Here is a 19,549-nt window from a genome sequence, read left to right as displayed (position 1 = left end):
ATCTGGTTCAGACTTCAAATATTCATGATCAAGACCAATTGAAATCAATAAAGTCTGACAGTGCCAGGTCACGTAACAGGCAAGAGGTATTTCCTGGGAGGATTTGAGCAAACATTAATCTGATAGCATTTTGGTCATTGTATGGCATACCATAGGAATCAACCTTTCATGGTGACACAGAAGAACCATGTTTGAAGTAACCAAATACTGTCTGGGGACACCAGCGCACCATTTCCAGTGCAAAATACAAGAGCTAAACTCAGCAAAAAAAGAAACGTCCTCTCACTGTCAACTGTATTTATTTTAAGCAAACTTAACATGATTAAAATAATATTTGTATGAACATAAGATTCAACAACTGAGACATAAACTGAACAAGTTCCACAGACATGTGACTAACAGAAATTGAATAATGTGTCCGTGAACAAAGGGGGAGTTCAAAAGTAACAGTCAGTATCTGGTGTGGCCACCAGCTGCATTAAGTACTGCAGTGCATCTGCTCCTCATGGACTGCACCAGATTTGCCAGTTCTTGCTGTGAGATGTTACCCCACTCTTCCACCAAGGTACCTGCAAGTTCCCGGACATTTCTGGGGGGAATGCCCTCACCCGCCGATACAACAGGTCCCAGACGTGCTCAATGGATTGAGATCCGGGCTCTTCGCTGGCCATGGCCAAACACTGACATTCTGTCTTGCAAGAAATCACACACAGAACAAGCAATATAGCTGGTGGCATTGTCATGTTGGAGGGTCATGTCAGGATGAGCCTGCAGGAAGGGTACCACATGAGGGAGGAGGATGTCTTCCCTGCAACACACAGCGATGGGATTGCCTGCAATCCAAGCTCAATCCGATGATGCTGTGACATACCGCCCCAGATCATGACGGACCCTCCACCTCCAAATTGATCCCGCTCCAGAGTACAGGCCTCGGTGTAATGCTCATTCCTTCGACGATAAATGCAAATCCGACCATCACCCCTGGTGAGACAAAACTGCGACGCGTCAGTGAAGAACACTTTTTGCCAATCCTGTCTGGTCCAGCGACGGTGGGTTTGTGCCCATAGGCGACGTTGTTGCCGGTGATGTCTGGTGAGGACTTGCCTTACAACAGGCCTACAAGCCCTCAGTCCAGCCTCTCTCAGCCTATTGCGGACAGTCTGAGCACTGATGGAGGGATTGTGCGTTCCTGGTGTAACTCGGGCAGTTGTTGTTGCCATCCTGTACCTGTCCTGCAGTTGTGATGCAGTTGCAGGTGTTACACGTGGTCTGCCACTGCGAGGACGATCAGCTGTCTGTCCTGTCTCCCTGTAGCGCTGTCTTAGGCGTCTCACAGTACAGACATTGCAATTTATTGCCCTGGCCACATAAGCAGTCCTCATGCCTCCTTGTAGCATGCCTAAGGCACGTTCACGCAGATGAGCAGGGATCCTGGGCATCTTTCTTTTGGTGTTTTTCAGAGTCAGTAAAAAGGCCTCTTTAGTGTCCTAAGTTTTCATAACTGTGACCTTAATTGCCTACCGTCTGTAATCTGTTAGTGTCTTAACGACCTTTCCACAAATGCATGTTATTTAATTGTTTATAATTCATTGAACAAGCATGGGAAACAGTGTTTAAACCCTTTACAATGTAGATCTGTTAAGTTATTTGGATTTTTACGAATTATCTTTTAAAGACATGGTCCTGAAAAAGGGACGTTTCTTTTTTTGCTGAGTTTATTTTTTATCCCTTTTGCAAGTCTGATTTTCCACATATATTGCCTAGGATTGTCTGGGAATGGTGTAGTACATAACGCGTTTTAGTATACTGTATTGTTAGCTCTATTTTAGTAAATGGAACCAACAGGGACTATTTTGGAAACTCCTCTCCTTCACTTGAATGGATTTCTCCTTGCTGTCGCCCTCCCCCTCTACTTAAATTGTATTTTTTTCTCTGGAGTTTACATGTAGAGAACACACAGTGCTGACAATCAGCCAAAAAACAGAGAGCGGCCGACTTACACCCTTGTTGTACTAAGATGTTTCCCTAAATTAAAATACATGCTAATCAGTTTCACTTTATTTCCTAAACTGAATGAATATTTAATTGGGCCCCAACCTTCTGCTCTGCCAGGAGTTTCCTGTAGCCGCTGGCTCCCAGGGTGAGCAGGGTGATGAGTACATCTAGGGAGGGTGAGGCTGATGCGCGACCTGGAAACGGAGGGAAGTCAGTGTCATACTAAAGGGGACAGACAAACACTTTCGAATCTGAATCCTTCCTAGGATTGTATCGATATCGGTATCAATATCAATTCCTCTCAACGATTTGGTTCCTTAATGGTTCCAATTCATACAATAATTTAAATATAAGCTCATTATTATGGCTTTGAATGGTTAAAATCTAACTCCAATTCAGGGAGAACTTAATGATAGCTAAATGGAAGGAATGTGCTCAAGTCTATATTCTTGCATAAACAGAAAAAGGGTGCTTGAAGTTAACAGTCGATCACAAAGAAAAAAAAGAGGATAAGCACTCACTTGATATAGTTGGAAATGGAAGTCTGTTTCTTTATTCTACTCTCATCTTTTAGGCAACATAACCTACTACAACACATACTAGCCACATGCAGGTCTTTATTGTAGCCTAGCACTAACATACCGGATTTCATGACATGTTGATTATTTTAAAAACTGGTGAGTTACTTCTGGGCTGGAATACAATACTGCACAACAAGTAGCTCCCCAGGATTGGAATTGGATCGAGACCGTGAGCTCACAAAATTAATGAACTTTCAATATTCCAGAGGGGAAACAGAATTTGTCACCAACATCAGACAGACGTACAGTGGGGAGAACAAGTATTTGATACACTGCCGATTTTGCAGGTTTTCCTACTTACAAAGCATGTAGAGGTCTGTAATTTTTATCATAGGTACACTTCAACTGTGAGAGACGGAATCTAAAACAAAAATCCAGAAAATCACATTGTATGATTTTTAAGTAATTAATTTGCATTTTATTGCATGACATAAGTATTTGATCACCTACCAACCAGTAAGAATTCCGGCTCTCACAACCTGTTAGTTTTTCTTTAAGAAGCCCTCCTGTTCTCCACTCATTACCTGTATTAACTGCACCTGTTTGAACTCGTTACCTGTATAAAAGACACCTGTCCACACACTCAATCAAACAGACTCCAACCTCTCCACAATGGCCAAGACCAGAGAGCTGTATAAGGACATCAGGGATAAAATTGTAGACAAGCAACAGGCTGGGATGGGCTACAGGACAATAGAAGCAGCTTGGTGAGGAGGCAACAACTGTTGGCGCAATTATTAGAAATGGAAGAAGTTCAAGATGACGGTCAATCACCCTGTCTGGGGCTCCATGCAAGATCTCACCTCTGGGGCATAATGATCATGAGGAAGGGTGAGATCAGCCCGAACTACACGGCAGGACTGGTCAATGACCTGGAGAGAGCTGGGACCACAGTCTCAAAGAAAACCATTAGTAACACACTACACCGTCATGATTAAAATCCTGCAGCGCACGCAAGGTCCACCTGCTCAAGCCAGCGCATGTCCAGGCCCGTCTGAAGTTTGCCAATACCATCTGGATGATCCAGAGGAGGAATGGGAGAAGGTATGTGGTCTGATGAGACAAAAATAGAGCTTTTTGGTCTAAACTCCACTCGCCGTGTTTGGAGGAAGAAGAAGGATGAGGTACAACCCCAAGAACACCATCCCAACCGTGAAGCATGAGGTGGAAACATCATTCTTTGGGATGCTTTTCTGCAAAGGGTACAGGATGACTGCACCGTATTGAGGAGGAGGATGATGGGGCCATGTATCGCGAGATCTTGGCCAACAACCTCCTTCCCTCAGTAAGAGCATTGAAGATGGGTCGTGGCTGGGTCTTCTCCAGCATGACAACGACCCGAAAACCCAGCCAGGGCAACTAAGGAGTGGTGCCGTAAGAAGCATCTCAAGGTCCTGGAGTGGCCTAGCCAGTCTCCAGACCTGAACCCAATAGAAAATCTTTGGAGGAGCTGAAAGTCCGTATTGCCCAGCGACAGCCCGAAACCTGAAGGATCTGGAGAAGATCTGTATGGAGGAGTGGGCCAAAATCCCTGCTGCAGTGTGTGCAAACCTGGTCAAGAACTACAGGAAACGTATGATCTCTGTAATTGCAAACAAAGGTTTCTGTACCAATATTAAGATCTGCTTTTCTGATGTATCAAATACTTATGTCATGCAATAAAATGCAAATTAATTACTTAAAATCATACAATGTGATTTTCTGGATTTTTTTTTAGATTCCTCTCTATAGTTGAAGTGTACCCATGATAGAAATTACAGACCTCTACATGCTTTGTAAGTAAGGAAAACCTGCAAAATCGGCAGTGTATCAAATACTTGTTCTCCCCACTGTATATAATACACACAGAAATACAACCACTGATGGCTGGCAGAACAATTACACTACATGAGCCTCACATGATAACAAACTAGTAACTCATCCAGATAATGGCAACTTTACACAAAAAGGTTGCAGCCCTGGTTCAAACGCATATGGCCCTTAGGAATCTTAAACAGCACTAACCTGGATACATTCTGCTGATCTCCTGAATGAAAGACTCATCGAAACCAGCAATTATGGCACCACCTACTGGAACCATGAAGTTTTTGTCCAGGCTTTGTACAAAGGCATCGATTCTTCCAACACGAGCCCCCTAATGAGATTATAGAAATAACCAAACTTTGCTATGTATAAAAATAATATACAGTGCATTTGGAAAGTATTCAAACCCCATCCTTTTTTCCACATTTTGTTACATTACAGCCTTATTCTAAAATGTATTACATAATTTGATTCCCTCAGTAATCTACACACAATACCCCATCATGACAAAGCAAAAACAGTTTTTTATTTATTTATGCAAAGTATTCAGACCCTTTGTCATGTGACTCGAAATTGAGCTCAGGTGTATCCTGTTTCCATTGATCATCCTTAKGATGTTCTTGGAGTCCACCTGTGGTAAATTCAAGTGATTGGACATGATTTGGAAAGGCACACACCTGTCTATATAAGGTCCCACTGTTGACAGTTCATGTCAAAGCAAAAACCAAGCCATGAGGTCAAAGGAATTGTCTGTAGAGCTCCGAGACAGGATTGTGTGGAGGCACAGATCTGGGGAAGGGTACCAAAAAATTTCTGCAGCATTGAAGGTCCCTAAGCAAACAGTCAAGACAACGCAGCAGTGGCTTCGGGACAAGTCTCTGAATGTATGTCTCTGATGTTCCAGATACTCAACTAGTCTAAAGGAAAGTTGTATTGCTTCTTTAAATCAGAACAACAGTTTCCAGCTGTGCTAACATAATTGCAAAAGGGTTTTCTAATAATCAATTAGCCTTTTAAAATGATAAACTTGGATTAGCTAACACAACGTGCCATTGGAACACAGGAGTGACAGTTGCTAATAATGGGCCTCCGTACGCCTATTCCGCAAAAAAAATCTGCCGTTTCCAGCTACAATAGTCATTTACAACATTAATGTCTACGCTGTATTTCAGATCAATTTGGTGTTATTTTAATGGACAAAATGTTTTACTTTTCTTTCAAAAACAAGGACATTTCTAAGTGACTCCAAACTTTTGGGACGGGGTGGCAAGTAGCCTTGTGGTTAGAGCATTGGGCCAGTAACCGAAAGGTTGCTAGATCGAAACCCCGAGCTGACAAGGTAAAAATCTGTCGTTCTGCCCCTGAACAAGGCAGTTAACCCACTGTTCCTCGGCCGTCATTGTAAATAAGAATTTGTTCTCAACTGACTTGCCTAGTTAAAGAAAGGTTCAATAAAAAAAAAAACAGCAGTGTATGTGAATGTGATATCAGTTTTTTATTCTTCATCAATGTGAAGAAAAAAAATCTTTAAAAAATGTAACATTTGCAAAAAATGTCAATTTGGGAGATTGTATAGAATAAGGCTGTAACGTAACAAATTTWGAAAAAAATCAAGGGGTCTGAATACTTTCCGAACGCACCGTATATATTTTTTTTGGGGGGCGGGGGATTTATGAGTTGGTACCTGCTGAATAAGGTGCATACACTTGGATGACTGCACTCCATAAGCATTGTTGACAATATGGGGGATATCATATTTGGCAGACATAGTGGCTAGCTCCTCCAATCTGCAAGAACAGAGAAAGGTCATCAAATAATGCCCTCGTACTCTTGACCTAACATACACTGGAGTAATGTAGAAGTATGTTTGTCAATACAATAAATGTTTGTCATGAATTAGATATAATAAACATGCAGATTACACAAATAACATTTGTTTCCAGTTATACCATTTATTGTAGCACATGATAATTGGACATGCACATCTGCCTTTCACAGCTCTACTGAACCATGATTGGATGGCTTGAGGACAAGGCATACCTGTCGGGAACACGTGGGGCAAAGCAAGAAGTAGTGGAGTGGATGCAAAGGATGTTCTCTGCTCCCAGCTCTTGCACCTTACGTTCCACAGCTTCCATATCTGTTCTCAGCTCATCACCCTCCAAAATGTTCTCAACCACCACTGGTTCAAACCCTGTCCATGGTTACAAGGAGCAAGAGAGTTGTCAATGTTGGGGTTGGACAAGAGTTGCCTCATGGTGAACTACACTGGGGCAGCCCAAAAACAGTAGGTTTTTAGCTGCCACAGTGGATGCATAAATTGAGCAAGAGCGCAAGATACTTGATCAAGCAATCACAGGCGGGAGCTGTGAGTAGGGTTGCAAAGGGTCGGAAACTTTCCGGAAATTTTCCATGGGAAGTTAAGCCCGGGAATTTGGGGAATTTTGCTTAAATTCATCAAAAAAGTTTGCTTATAATAGTGAACCTTTTTAGTGGGATATACATAAGGCAATTCTAAGTCTTGCGGCATATTTTGGTTAAACTATCACCAAGTCAATGGAATTGCAACCCTCTGCATGCACAGTGCATTCTTCCATCACATGTACAGCTGATTCTCAAGATCTTGCACACTAATGAGACGCTATTGAGCTCACACTACTACACTGTCTGAGCCAAGGACTACATACTTACATACTTTCTGGTTTTGATTACAATACTGGGTGGGGTGAATATATTGTATATGACATACATMATTTTTTGTTAACTAGTAAATAGTAGCCTACAGTAATGTGTGTTTAAATCATTTCTAACTTGTTAACAATTTCTGCTAGTTCGTTTTTGCTACCATGTGGGTTTTTAGCTTGCTTGAGCCTGCTAACTGAGGAGTGTTAATTCACCTGTTTCCATACATGTTTCATTTTAAAACATTTATCAAACAAAGAAAATCTAACTGCTTAACTGTTAATCTGTACATGGAACTGTATTTGTTTTTTTTTACATTTTTTTTTKRATTTTTTACAGGAAAATGTCACGGGCACTATCTGATGTGTGGAGACATTTCACTGCAGCTAATGTAGAAGGAAAAGCTGTCTACATTTGCAAATACTGTGCCAAATCATGTGAAGAATGCAACAAAGATGCAAAATCATCTGGCCAAGGGCATAAAGTTCCCTCAGCGCTCACAACAAGCAACCTCTGACAAAAGTCCTTCTACTTCTACTCGAGGTGAAAATGATGAATCAGACACCTTATCGATAGCAACAGCTCATGGTCCTCCTGGATTCATACGTTTTTTTGACTCAATGGAAGAACATAGTCAGAGAAATGCTGATGAATGTCTTGCTCGGGCTGTGTATGCAACTGGTTCACCTCTGATGCTCACAGGCAATGTGTATTAGAAGAGATTTCTGAATGTTCTTCGCCCAGCATACACCCCTCCAACCAGACATGCTTTATCTACTCATTTGCTGGATGCAGAGTTCAACAGAGTTCAAGTGAAGGTCAAGCAAATCATAGAGAAAGCAGACTGTATTGCAATCATCTCTGATGAGTGGTCAAATGTTTGTGGGCAAGGAATAATTAACTACATCATCTCCACCCCTCAACCAGTATTCTATAAGAGCACAGACACAAGGGACAACAGACACATCGGTCTCTACATTGCAGATGAGCTGAAGGCCGTCATCAATGACCTTGGATCACAGAAGGTATTTGCACTGGTGACAGACAATGCTGCGAACATGAAGGCTGCTTGGTCTAATGTGGAGTCCTACCCTCACATCACACCCATTGGCTGTGTTGCTCATGCATTGAATCTGCTCCTCAAGGACAGCATGGCACTAAAAACAATGGATACACTACAAGAGAGCCAAGGAAATGGTTAGGTATGTGAAGAGTCATCAAGTTACAGCAGCAATCTACCTCACCAAGCAAAGTGAGAAYAATAAGAGCACCACATTGAAGCTGCCCAGCAACACCCGTTGGGGTGGTGTTGTAATCATGTTTGACAGTCTCCTGGAGGGGAAGGAGTCTCTCCAAGAAATGGCCATATCACAGTCGGTCGATTAAGAGGATCCTCCTGGATGATGTATTGTGGGAGAGAGTGGTAAGCAGCCTGAAACTCTTGAAACCTATAGCAGTAGCCATTGCACGGATTGAGGGAGACAATGCCATCCTGTCTGATGTTCAGACTCTGCTTCTGAATGTAAGAGAAGAAATCCATACTGCCCTGCCCACTTCACTATTGCTCCAAGCAGAGGAAACTGCAGTTCTGAAATACATCAAAAAGCGTGAAGACTTCTGCCTGAAGCCCATACACAACGCAGCGTACATGTTGGACCCCAAATATGCTGGCAAGAGCATCCTGTCTGGTGCAGAGATCAACAAGGTCTATGGCGTCATCACTACCGTGTCTCGCCACCTTGGCCTGGATGAGGGCAAGGTTCTTGGCAGTCTGGCGGAGTACACTTCCAAGCAAGGGCTTTGGGATGGAGATGCAATATGGCAGTCGTGCCAACATCTCATCAGCCACCTGGTGGAAGGGACTTTGTGGATCTGAGGCTCTTTCCCATGTTGCCTCCATCATCCTCCAAATCCTACCAACATCAGTTGCCTCAGAGCGCAACTAGTCCATGTTTGGAAATACACACACCAAAGCACACAACAGGCTGACCAATACAAGGGTTGAAAAATTGGTGGCCATCCGGGCTATTTGAGCCTGACAATGAGCCATCCTCAACAAGGCGTCAGAGTCTGATGTTCAAGAAGTGGACAATGAGTGGTCCAGGGAGAAGACATGGAAGCCTGAGAGGAAGACAACCAAAGCTTTAGTTTCATTTTACAGCTTTATGTTGAAAATGTTTTTGGGAGATGGGGATTGGGGATCATTCAATATTCCCTTTCTTTTGTTGTTCAGTGAAATTATCCCATGTGAAGAGTCAACTTTTATTTCTATTGGAAGGATTTAATAATTCGCAATTATGTCTACTTATAATAAGGTAAAAGGTTTATGATTTTGTCTCCATATAATATGGTAAATATATCCAATGCAAAAAACATCTACATTTAAATGGTATTAATATTAATTTGCATATATTTCCATTAATAACCCATATATTCCCGTTAATTCCCATGGAAAGTTTCCACCTCTGAATATTTCCCAAAATGTGCAACCCTAGCCGTGAGACTTATTCTTGAAAATAGAAACCTAGAGTAAMTTTGTGCTGAGCAGGGCGAGCCTCTCATTGACCCATGCTGCTCATGCCCAGGTTTCATTGTAATTAATGGGAGCATGTCACACTCTGCAAAAGTTAGACCCTACGCGTCAAGCAGCTCTTAGAAAAGAGAAATCATTTTTTCAAACCCAACTGAACTGATAGGTAAATCTATTGCAAGAATACAAATCAGAGCATGAATGTAGAGTACAATAAACTGTTGATGGATAGTTTTAAGAGCAGAACATACTTTTATGTTAATGTTAGTGCCTAACCTGCAGTGATCATAGCTTTGAAACAGGACTTCTGGTCAATGCGGGGCCAGATGATGTAGCGCCCCTTTGGTCTCTTGTGGCGAAGTGTTAGGAAGCACAGTGTCAGGCTCATCCCTGTTGCCATTGGAACTACGAAACAACTGGCCACACTTCGCACACCTGCAAACACACACAATTAAGTGATAATGCCCGAGAAGCCGGTGTTGAGGATATATTGGCATGGATTTTTTTTGTTGGCCGCCAAACCGTGCCAATATATCCTCCAAACACTGGCTTTGAGGGCATTATTACTTTAATACAACAGGTCTCCAACATATTCAAACAATGATTGACATAACATTATTTTGATGAATTTATTGATACCATTTCATACTTCCACAAGATATAGTCCTGACACAAATCTAGGGTTCGTCATTCATCAGTCATTCGTTCTAAATTTTCTGTTGCCATGATGGCTGACAACGTTCTTATCCCTTGCTTGCTAGCTAGCCAACTTTGGCTATGACAGTCACGTCAAACAAAACAGCCAGAACAACAGCAAAGGTGCTGCATTCACATTTAAGCGGTTTTCTATAGATTTTTTGGGGATACCTCCATAACAATGAGCCAATGTGAGATTTTGCCTGGCATAGAATATTTGCTCTCTTAGATCGAGGGAAAGATGAACGGACCAACGTACAGGGAGATCCTTGATGAAAACCTGCTCCAGAGCGCTCAGGACATCAGAATGGGGCGAAGTTCACKTTCCAACAGGACAATGACCCTAAGCACACAGCCACAATAATGCATGACTGGCTTCAGGACAAGTCTCTAAATGTCCTTCGGTGGCCCAGCCAGAGCCCGGACATCTCTYYAGACCTGAAAATAGCTGTGCAGTGACGCTCCCCATCCAACCTGACAGAGCTTGAGAGGATRTTTATTTTATTTAACTGAGGATATGCCGAGAATGGGGAAAAACTCCCCAAATAAAGCTGTGCCAAGCTTGTAGCGTCATACCCAAGAAGACTTGAGGCTGTAATCGCTACCAAAGTTGCTTCCACAAAGTAATGAGTAAAGGTTCTGAACACTGTTTTTYCTTTGTCATTATGGGTGGTATGGTGTCTAAATTGATGAGGGGGAAAAAACGATATCATCCATTTTAGAATAAGGCTATAACGTAACATAATGTGGAAAAAGTCAAGGGGTCTGAATACTTTCCGAATGCACTGTAGGTGCAGATAAAATAAAATATTCTATAGATATTTCAAATCGATACTGCAATTTTATTGCAATTTGATGTTCCAAACATATTGATCTGTCTGCTGCAGCAAGTCATGGAAATAAAAGTGCTTAAAACATGTTTGCTCACTACTTAAAAAGAAGATGGAGAACAAGCTATGTAACGTGTGTAACAACACCTGCACAGGATCGGTACATCCGAACATGACARCTGCAGGACAGGTACAGGATGGCAACAACAACTGCCCGAGTTACACCAGGAACGCACAATCCTTCCATCAGTGCTCAGACTGTCCCCAATAGGCTGAGAAAGGCTGGACTGAGGGCTTGTAGGCCTGTTGTAAGGCAGGTCCTCACCAGACATCACTGGCAACAACGTTGCCTATGGGCACAAACCCACCATCGCTGGACCAGATAGGACTGGCAAAAAGTGCTCTTCACTGACGAGTCACGGCTTTGTCTCACCAGGGGTGATGGTCGGATTTGCGTTTATCGTCGAAGGAATGAGCGTTACACCGAGGCCTGTACTCTGGAGCAGGATTGATTTGGAGGTGGAGGGTCCGTCATGGTCTGGGGCGGTGTGTCACAGCATCATCGGACTGAGCTTGTTGTCATTGCAGGCAATCTCAGCGCTGTGCGTTACAGGGAAGACATCCTCCTCCCTCAAGTGGTACCCTTACCGCAGGCTCATCCTGACATGACCCTCCAGCATGACAATGCCACCAGCCATACTGCTTGTTCTGTGTGTGATTTCCTGCAAGACAGGAATGTCAGGTGTTCTGCATGGCCAGCAAAGAGCCTGGATCGCAATCCCTTGAGCACGTCTGGGACCTGTTGGATCGGAGGGTGAGGGCTAGGGCCATTTCCCCAGAAATGTCCGGGAGCTTGCAGGTGCTCTGGTGAAGAGTGGGGCAACATCTCACAGCAAGAACTAGCAAATCTGGTGCAGTCCATGAGGAGATGCACTGCAGTACTTAATGCAGCTGGTGGCCACACCAGATACTGACTGTTACTTTTGATTTTGACCCCACCTTTGTTCAGGGACACATTATTCCATTCCTGTTAGTCACATGTCTGTGGAACTTGTTCAGTTTATGTCTCAGTTGCTTAATCTTGTTATGTTCATACAAATGTTTACACATGTTAAGTCTGCTGAAAATAAACACAGTTGACAGTGCCGAGTTTATAATAATCATACTATTAAAAAATAAATAAACAAATAGATACTTGGGAGTGAAAGTATCGATATAATATTGTCTACAATAATATTGTGATATGTTGGCTTACTATCGATCCCCCCCCCCCCCCATCAATTATCAGTAGGCTGAATGGAAACTTAGTTACACACCTGAAAGTTTTAAAATGTCCAGCACAACTGAATTAGTCAGCTTGTTCAGCAGACTGGAACCTGTAGCCTTGGGTTGAATTGCAGCAATGTCACCAGATCGTCCTATCCCATGGATTAACCTGTGTAAAGCAATAAACACAGATCTCATGATCTGACATGTATGACAAAACTGAAGGCTACTTGGAATTTAGCAAAGCTAAAGTAAATGTGTCTATTTTGAAAATGCTACAAGTAACAGCTGATAACCTGTAATGTCGTCGGGCCACCAGACTAGAGGCCACTCTGCCCTCCCTCTCGCCAACGCCACAATTTCCCAAGAAGTTGTTGCTGTCCATCACAGCCAGTTCATTCAGGAAGAGTTCTATTGTGCTCTCGCTCCATCCCTCCTCAGGACATTTGCCCTATAAGGTACAGTGAGGATACGCAACAAGGTACATGCTTCAGCCACAACACCTGAATTATGTAGGCTAAGTAGAACTGTATACAAATGTATGTGTAGTATCCATCTAAGTTATGGTTGTTGTGCACTCCATCTCCATTCACATCATGGATGTTATCATTAGTCCAAACTGTTGCGTTATGCAATAAAAATGAGTTGGAAGTAAACAGAACGAAGCGGGGAGGGACCTACCTGAATTTGTCCAATACTAGTAGTGCCATCGAACATTCAAGCTGCTGTACATACTATGGAGCTCTAGTCTAGAGGACCCAGTTAAATAGTGTTTGAGAGGATTTTTAAACACTCTACATTTTTTGACAAATAGGTGTAATTGTTGCAATAGCTTGTGAGTGGACAACATATACTATCATCCTAAATTGACATGTTAGATTTTTTTTGTCAGATTATTTTACATTGCGCTAATTTCCCTAACGTGGACAGTTTGTGTTACTACCTTATGCAAGCTTGCATTTGTACCACATGAATTGAGTGGAATTACACATCCTTTTAACCTCAGATTGGGGATGTTAATATAAAAAGTTTATAGTCATCAAGATGGTACTAAATCGATTGCTTTAAACAGATTCATATATTTAGTTTGGTACCGTTTATTTTATTATACGCGCCTGTCCATCTAACCTAAATGGCAAATTCAAATCAGGTACACAAACAAATACACAGATGACAGTGAAGCTATTACTCAAATGAAAGCCAACCCCATGCCACTATGTAGAACTACCTGTAAGGTGATGATTCGTTGACATTATCCAGTCAAAAAAAAGTGTTTGGTTTCCTTTTTCGCATTGGCCATCTACTATATACATTGGCACAAAGAGAATAGTTGAGATTACTACAGGTTCTCATCAAAGGGATTGGATGCGCGTGTTAAAGAAACACACCTCTAGATTATAATGGAGCGGAATGGACAGCACATTCTCCGCTGAGTTTATAAATCTGTAAAAAGAGCGGCACAGTAGCACTGTTTTATATAAATTGTTGTCAACAAAATTAGGTTGCTGTTACTCCCGTCTCGATTGCAGAATGAAGACTTGACAACATGTTCAAAAAAAATGTTTAACCACACTTGCAATAGTCCCCTCATTTGGTGATTGGCATTTAGGCTGTGCCAATGAAAAAGGCAGCAGACAGACCTACAGTCTGTTTTAGCAGGGACTTTTTCTAGCGTGACCTGATTTGAAAATCTTTTTGTAAAAATGTTTTTTTGTAGTGATTCATATGTTGATGATGTAAAGAATATTTGCTGGTCTGTTGGTGTGTAATGAGGAGCAGCCCAAACGCTGCACTTGACGCATTTATGAAACTACTTATTCCAGTTACTAATAAGCACACACCCAATTAAGAAAATGACTGTAAAAACTGTTAAATCCCCTTGGATTGATGAGAAATTTAAAATGGTATGGTTGAGAGGGATGAGGCAAAAGGGATGAGGCAAAAGGCAAATGGCAGCCCAACTGATTGGCAAACGTACTGCAAATTAAGAAATCATGTGACTAAACTAAATAAAAAATAAACTACACTATGAAACAAAGATAAATCATATAAAGAATGATAGTAAAAGCTTTGGGTAACCTTAAATAAATAAAAATAAATAAAAAGCCAACTCAGCTCCTTCATTCATTGAATTAGATGGCTCATTCATCACAAAGCCCACTGATATTGCAAACTACTTTAATGACTTTTTCATTGGCAAGATAAGCAAACTTAGGGATGACATGCCAGCAACAAACGCTGACACTACACATCTAAGTATATTGGACCAAATTATGAAAGACAATAATTGTACTTCTGAATTCCGTAATGTCAGTGTGGAAGAGGTGAAAAAATGATTGTTGTCTGTCAACAATGACAATCTGGATGGAAAATGACAGAGGATAATAGCAGACAATATTGCCACATCTTCAATTTAAGCTTACTAGAGAGTGTGTGCCCTCGGGCCTGGAGGGAAGTTAAAGTAATTCAGCTACCCAAGAAGGGTGAAGCCCCGTTTACTGGCTCAAATAGCCGACCAATCAGCCTGTTACCAACCCATCGTAAACTTCTGGAAAAAATTGTGTTTGACCAGATACAATGCTATTCAGAATTTCAGCATGACTGATGATTGGCTGAGAGAAATTGATGATAAAATGATTGTGGGGGATGTCTTGTTAGACTTCAGTGCAGCTTATGACATTATCGATCAAAGTCTGCTGCTGGAAAAACGTATGTGTTATGGCTTTACACCCCCTGCTAATGTGGATAAAGAGTTACTGTCTAACAGAACACAGGTGTTCTTTAATGGAAGCCTCTCAAATATAATCCAGTTGGAATCAGGAATTCCCTAGGGTAGCCCCTTGCTTTTTTCAATTTTTACTAACGACATGCCACTGACTGAGTAAAGCCAGAGTGTCTATGTATACGGATGATTCAACACCATACACGTCAACTGAAATGACTGCAACACTCAAACAAGAGCTGCAGTTAGTTTCAGAGTGGGTGGCAAGGAATAAATTCAAACTAAAAGTATTTGGAACAAAACAAGCCCTAAACCTCAACTAAATATTGTAATAAATAATGTGGAAATTGAGCAAGTTGAGATGACTAAACTGCTTGGAGTAACACTAGATTGTAAACTGTCATGGCCAAAACATATTGATGCAGTAGTAGCTAAGATGGGGAGAAGTCTGTCTATAATAAAGCGATGCTCTGCCTTCTTAACAGCACTATCAACAAGGCAGGTCCTACAGGCCCTAGTTTTGTCGCAACTTGACTACTGTTCAGTTAGCTTGAGGTAGTCACATCATATATGTACTTGGGAGTATTGCTGGATGGTACACTGTCCATCTCTCAGCACATATCAAAGCTGCAGGCTAAAGTTAAATCTAGACTTGGTTTCCTCTATCATAATCACTCCTCTTTCACCCCAGCTGCCAAACTAACCCTGATTCAGATTACCATCACCTGCTCTTCACAGTCCCCAAATCCAGAACAGACTATGGGAGGCACACAGTACTACATAGAGCCATGACTACATGGAACTCTATTCCACATCAAGTAACTGACGCAAGCAGTAAAATTAGATTTAAAAAACTGAGAAAAAAAACACCTTATGGAACAGCGGGGACTGTGAAGCAACACAAACATTGGCACAGACACACAATGATAACATACGCACTATACATACACATGGATTTAGTACTGTAGATATGTGGTAGTAGTGGAGTAGGGACCTGAGGGCACACAGTGTGTTGTGAAATCTGTGAAGATATTGTTATGTTTTTTAAATTGTATAAACTGCCTTAATTTTGCTGTACCCCAGGAAGAGTATGGGGATCCATAAAATATACAAATAGAAACACCAATCTGAGGAAAAAAGAATGTGTAATTCCCCCCAATTCGATGTGGTCAAAACGTCCGTTTGTGTAATTTAGTGTCCACATCATGGAAAGTAGAGTAATATACATTAATTAGATATGGTAAAATAATTAAATATCTTAATTTAGGATGATAGTAAATTAAGCAAATTCACACATTTGTTCAATAATCACATACGTCTTAGTATTAACCATTTAAATCGTTTTTAAAAAATGCTCTTAAACAGAATTTAACCAGGCGCTCTAGACTAGGTCGTCAATAGGGTCTGTGCAGCAGGCTGAACGTTTGACGTCCCTATTCAGAGAATTCTAAGGTCTGTAAATCGGATCATACCTGTTCCAAAAGCAGTCTAATCAGTTGCTCATGACTGCGACGTGCCTGTGACCCCTGGCGAATGTATGATGGCGACACAATCTTCTCACTTATGGAAAAGTTTTCACTATTCATCTCAACAATTGCTGTCAAATAGATGGGTAGATTAACATATGCAATTCGTCAGTATAAACTTGTACTTTAGCGAACGTGTTCCTCACGAAACTCAAGTACAAAGTACAACCTGCTTCTAACGTTATGCGACGACTAGCTTCGTCGCGCAACTAGCCATTTCAATGACCATTTACATMAACAATTTAGACTTTACTTTTATGTTACAGATGGCTATCTGTAAGTCAAACGTATTAATATAAATGGTAACTTAAATGGCTAGTAGCGGAACGAAGCTATGCGACGACTAATCCAGAATCTGGGWGTAGTGTGTAGGCTAGAACGACGAATCCAAGTGACGCTCAGCACCATTATTGAAAATCTTGATTTGGCAACTGGTTATTGTAACGTTTATCTTTTTAATCTGCTTTACCTTTCTTTCTATTTTCCCTGTCACGAACCAGTCGCTAGAGATCTCCTTCTCTGTCAGCAACACTAAAAAGAAAGTACTTCCGGGTCACAGAATTTCGTTAACGTCCTAAATAAAGTCCCACGTAATAGTAAAAAACATTTATTGTCGGAACATTAACAATGATTCGTATTTGTTCATATTTAAGTGACATTTGCCTTACATGTGATATTTAAAACATGTTCCAATGTCAAATAAATGGCCACAATGCGAATCACTGTATATGGAATACATTGGTTTATAGAGCAAAAACGATTATTGGTGCTTCAGTAAAAGTATTGTTGTGAATACTCAGTAGGGTCTGTGGAATTTATAAATGGTGTTATGTCATGGCGGACTGAGGTCTAAATACCCAGAAACACTTTCTTCTCTATCCACTTCATTCATGCAATACACTTGCATCACATTGCCAGCAGCATACCACCCTGCATACCACTGTTGGCTTGCTTCTGAAGCTAAGCAGGGTCGGTCCTGGTCAGTCCCTGGATGGGAGACCAGATGCTGCTGGAAGTGGTGTTGGAGGGCCAGTAGGAGGCACTCTTTCCTCTGGGTCTAAAAAAATATCCCAATGCCCCAGGGCAGTGATTGGGGACACTGCCCTGTGTAGGGTGCCGTCTTTCGGATGGGACGTTAAATGGGTGTCCTGACTCTCTGAGGTCATTAAAGATCCCATGGCACTTATCGTAAGAGTAGGGGTGTTAACCCCGGTGTCCTGGCTAAATTCCCAATCTGGCCCTCAAACCATCATGGTCACCTAATAATCCCCAGTTTATAATTGGCTCATTCATCCCCCTCCTCTCCCCTGTAACTATTCCCCAGGTCGTTGCTGCAAATGAGAATGTGTTCTCAGTCAACTTACCTGGTAAAATAAAAATAAATAAATAAAAAATCTTATCTTACCAACATAGACAGGGCTCTAGCTCCACAATGAAATAGGGTGCAGGCCAGGCAGCAGCAGGCTGTTAGCCAGCCTGCCAGCTTAGTGGAATCTGCCACTAGCACAGTCAGTGTAGTCAGCTCAGCTATCCCCATTGAGACCGTGTCTGTGCCTCGACCTAGGTTGGGCAAAACTAAACATGGCGGTGTTCGCCTTAGCAATCTCACTAGATAAAGACCTCCTCCATTCCTGCCATTATTGAAAGAGATCGTGATACTCACATCTCAAAATGGGCTACTTAATGTTAGATCCCTCACTTCAAAGGCATTTATAGTCAATGAACTAATCACTGATCATAATCTTGATGTGATTGGCCTGACTGAAACATGGCTTAAGCCTGATGAATTTACTGTGTTAAATGAGGCCTCACCTCCTGGTTACACTAGTGACCATATCCCCCGTGCATCCCGCAAAGGCGGAGGTGTTGCTAACATTTACGATAGCACATTTCAATTTACACCAAAAAAAATGAAGTTTTCGTCTTTTGAGCTTCTAGTCATGAAATCTATGCAGCCTACTCAATCACTTTTTATAGCTACTGTTTACAGGCCTCCTGGGCAATATACAGCGTTCCTCACTGAGTTCCCTGAATTCCTATCGGACCTTGTAGTCATAGCAGATAATATTCACATTTTTGGTGATTTTAATATTCACATGGAAAAGTCCACAGACCCACTCCAAAAGGCTTTCGGAGCCATCATCGACTCAGTGGGTTTTGTCCAACATGTCTCTGGACCTACTCACTGCCACAGTCATACTCTGGACCTAGTTTTGTCCCATGGAATAAATGTTGTAGATCTTAATGTTTTTCTCATAATCCTGGACTATCGGACCACCATTTTATTACGTTTGCAATCCCAACAAATAATCTGCTCAGTCCCCAACCAAGGAGCATCAAAAGTCGTGCTATAAATTCTCAGACAACACAAAGATTCCTTGATGCCCTTCCAACTCCCTCTGCCTACCCAAGGACGTCAGAGGACAAAAATCAGTTAACCACCTAACTGAGGAACTGAATTTAACCTTGCGCAATACCCTAGATGCAGTTGCACCCTAAAAATGTTAAAATTTGTCATAAGAAACTAGCTCCCTAGTATACAGAAAATACCCGAGCTCTGAAGCAAGCTTCCAGAAAATTGGAACGGAAATGGCGCCACACCAAACTGGAAGTCTTCCGCCTAGCTTGGAAAGACAGCACCGTGCAGTATCGAAGAGCCCTCACTGCTGCCAGGACCTAGGATCAAGAGAGACACTCAAGTGTTTTAGTACTATATCTCTTGACATAATGATGAAAATTAATCATGGCCTCTAAACCTTCAAGCTGCATACTGGACGCTATTCCAACAAAACTACTGAAAGAGCTGCTTCCTGTGCTTGGCCCTCCTATGTTGAACATAATAAACGGCTCTCTATCCACCGGATGTGTACCAAACTCACTAAAAGTGGCAGTAATAAAGCCTCTCTTGAAAAAGCCAA

At 41.8% G+C, this 19,549-nt stretch overlaps 1 protein-coding gene across 1 annotated transcript in view; it reads right to left on the bottom strand.

Moving 5' to 3' along the window:
• sepsecs (Sep (O-phosphoserine) tRNA:Sec (selenocysteine) tRNA synthase) overlaps positions 1 to 17,184 on the bottom strand; it is a 38,148-nt gene extending 20,964 nt beyond the window's left edge. Inside the window, exons 1-9 of the mRNA XM_023969930.2 lie at positions 17,101 to 17,184; positions 16,578 to 16,702; positions 12,680 to 12,834; positions 12,434 to 12,552; positions 9,868 to 10,026; positions 6,420 to 6,573; positions 6,064 to 6,166; positions 4,581 to 4,710; positions 2,098 to 2,189 (exon numbers count right to left, since the gene is read on the bottom strand). Coding sequence (XP_023825698.1) covers positions 2,098 to 2,189; positions 4,581 to 4,710; positions 6,064 to 6,166; positions 6,420 to 6,573; positions 9,868 to 10,026; positions 12,434 to 12,552; positions 12,680 to 12,834; positions 16,578 to 16,691 — 1,026 coding nt within the window. The 5' untranslated portion in view covers positions 16,692 to 16,702; positions 17,101 to 17,184. The remainder of the gene's footprint in view (positions 1 to 2,097; positions 2,190 to 4,580; positions 4,711 to 6,063; positions 6,167 to 6,419; positions 6,574 to 9,867; positions 10,027 to 12,433; positions 12,553 to 12,679; positions 12,835 to 16,577; positions 16,703 to 17,100) is intronic.
• Positions 17,185 to 19,549: the final 2,365 nt, after the last annotated feature.

Source organism: Salvelinus sp. IW2-2015, linkage group LG3 (assembly GCF_002910315.2).
Source record: "Salvelinus sp. IW2-2015 linkage group LG3, ASM291031v2, whole genome shotgun sequence".
NCBI lineage: Eukaryota > Metazoa > Chordata > Actinopteri > Salmoniformes > Salmonidae > Salvelinus > Salvelinus sp. IW2-2015.
Note: the sequence above shows the minus strand (reverse complement) of the source record. Positions and strands in the feature narration are given on the sequence as shown.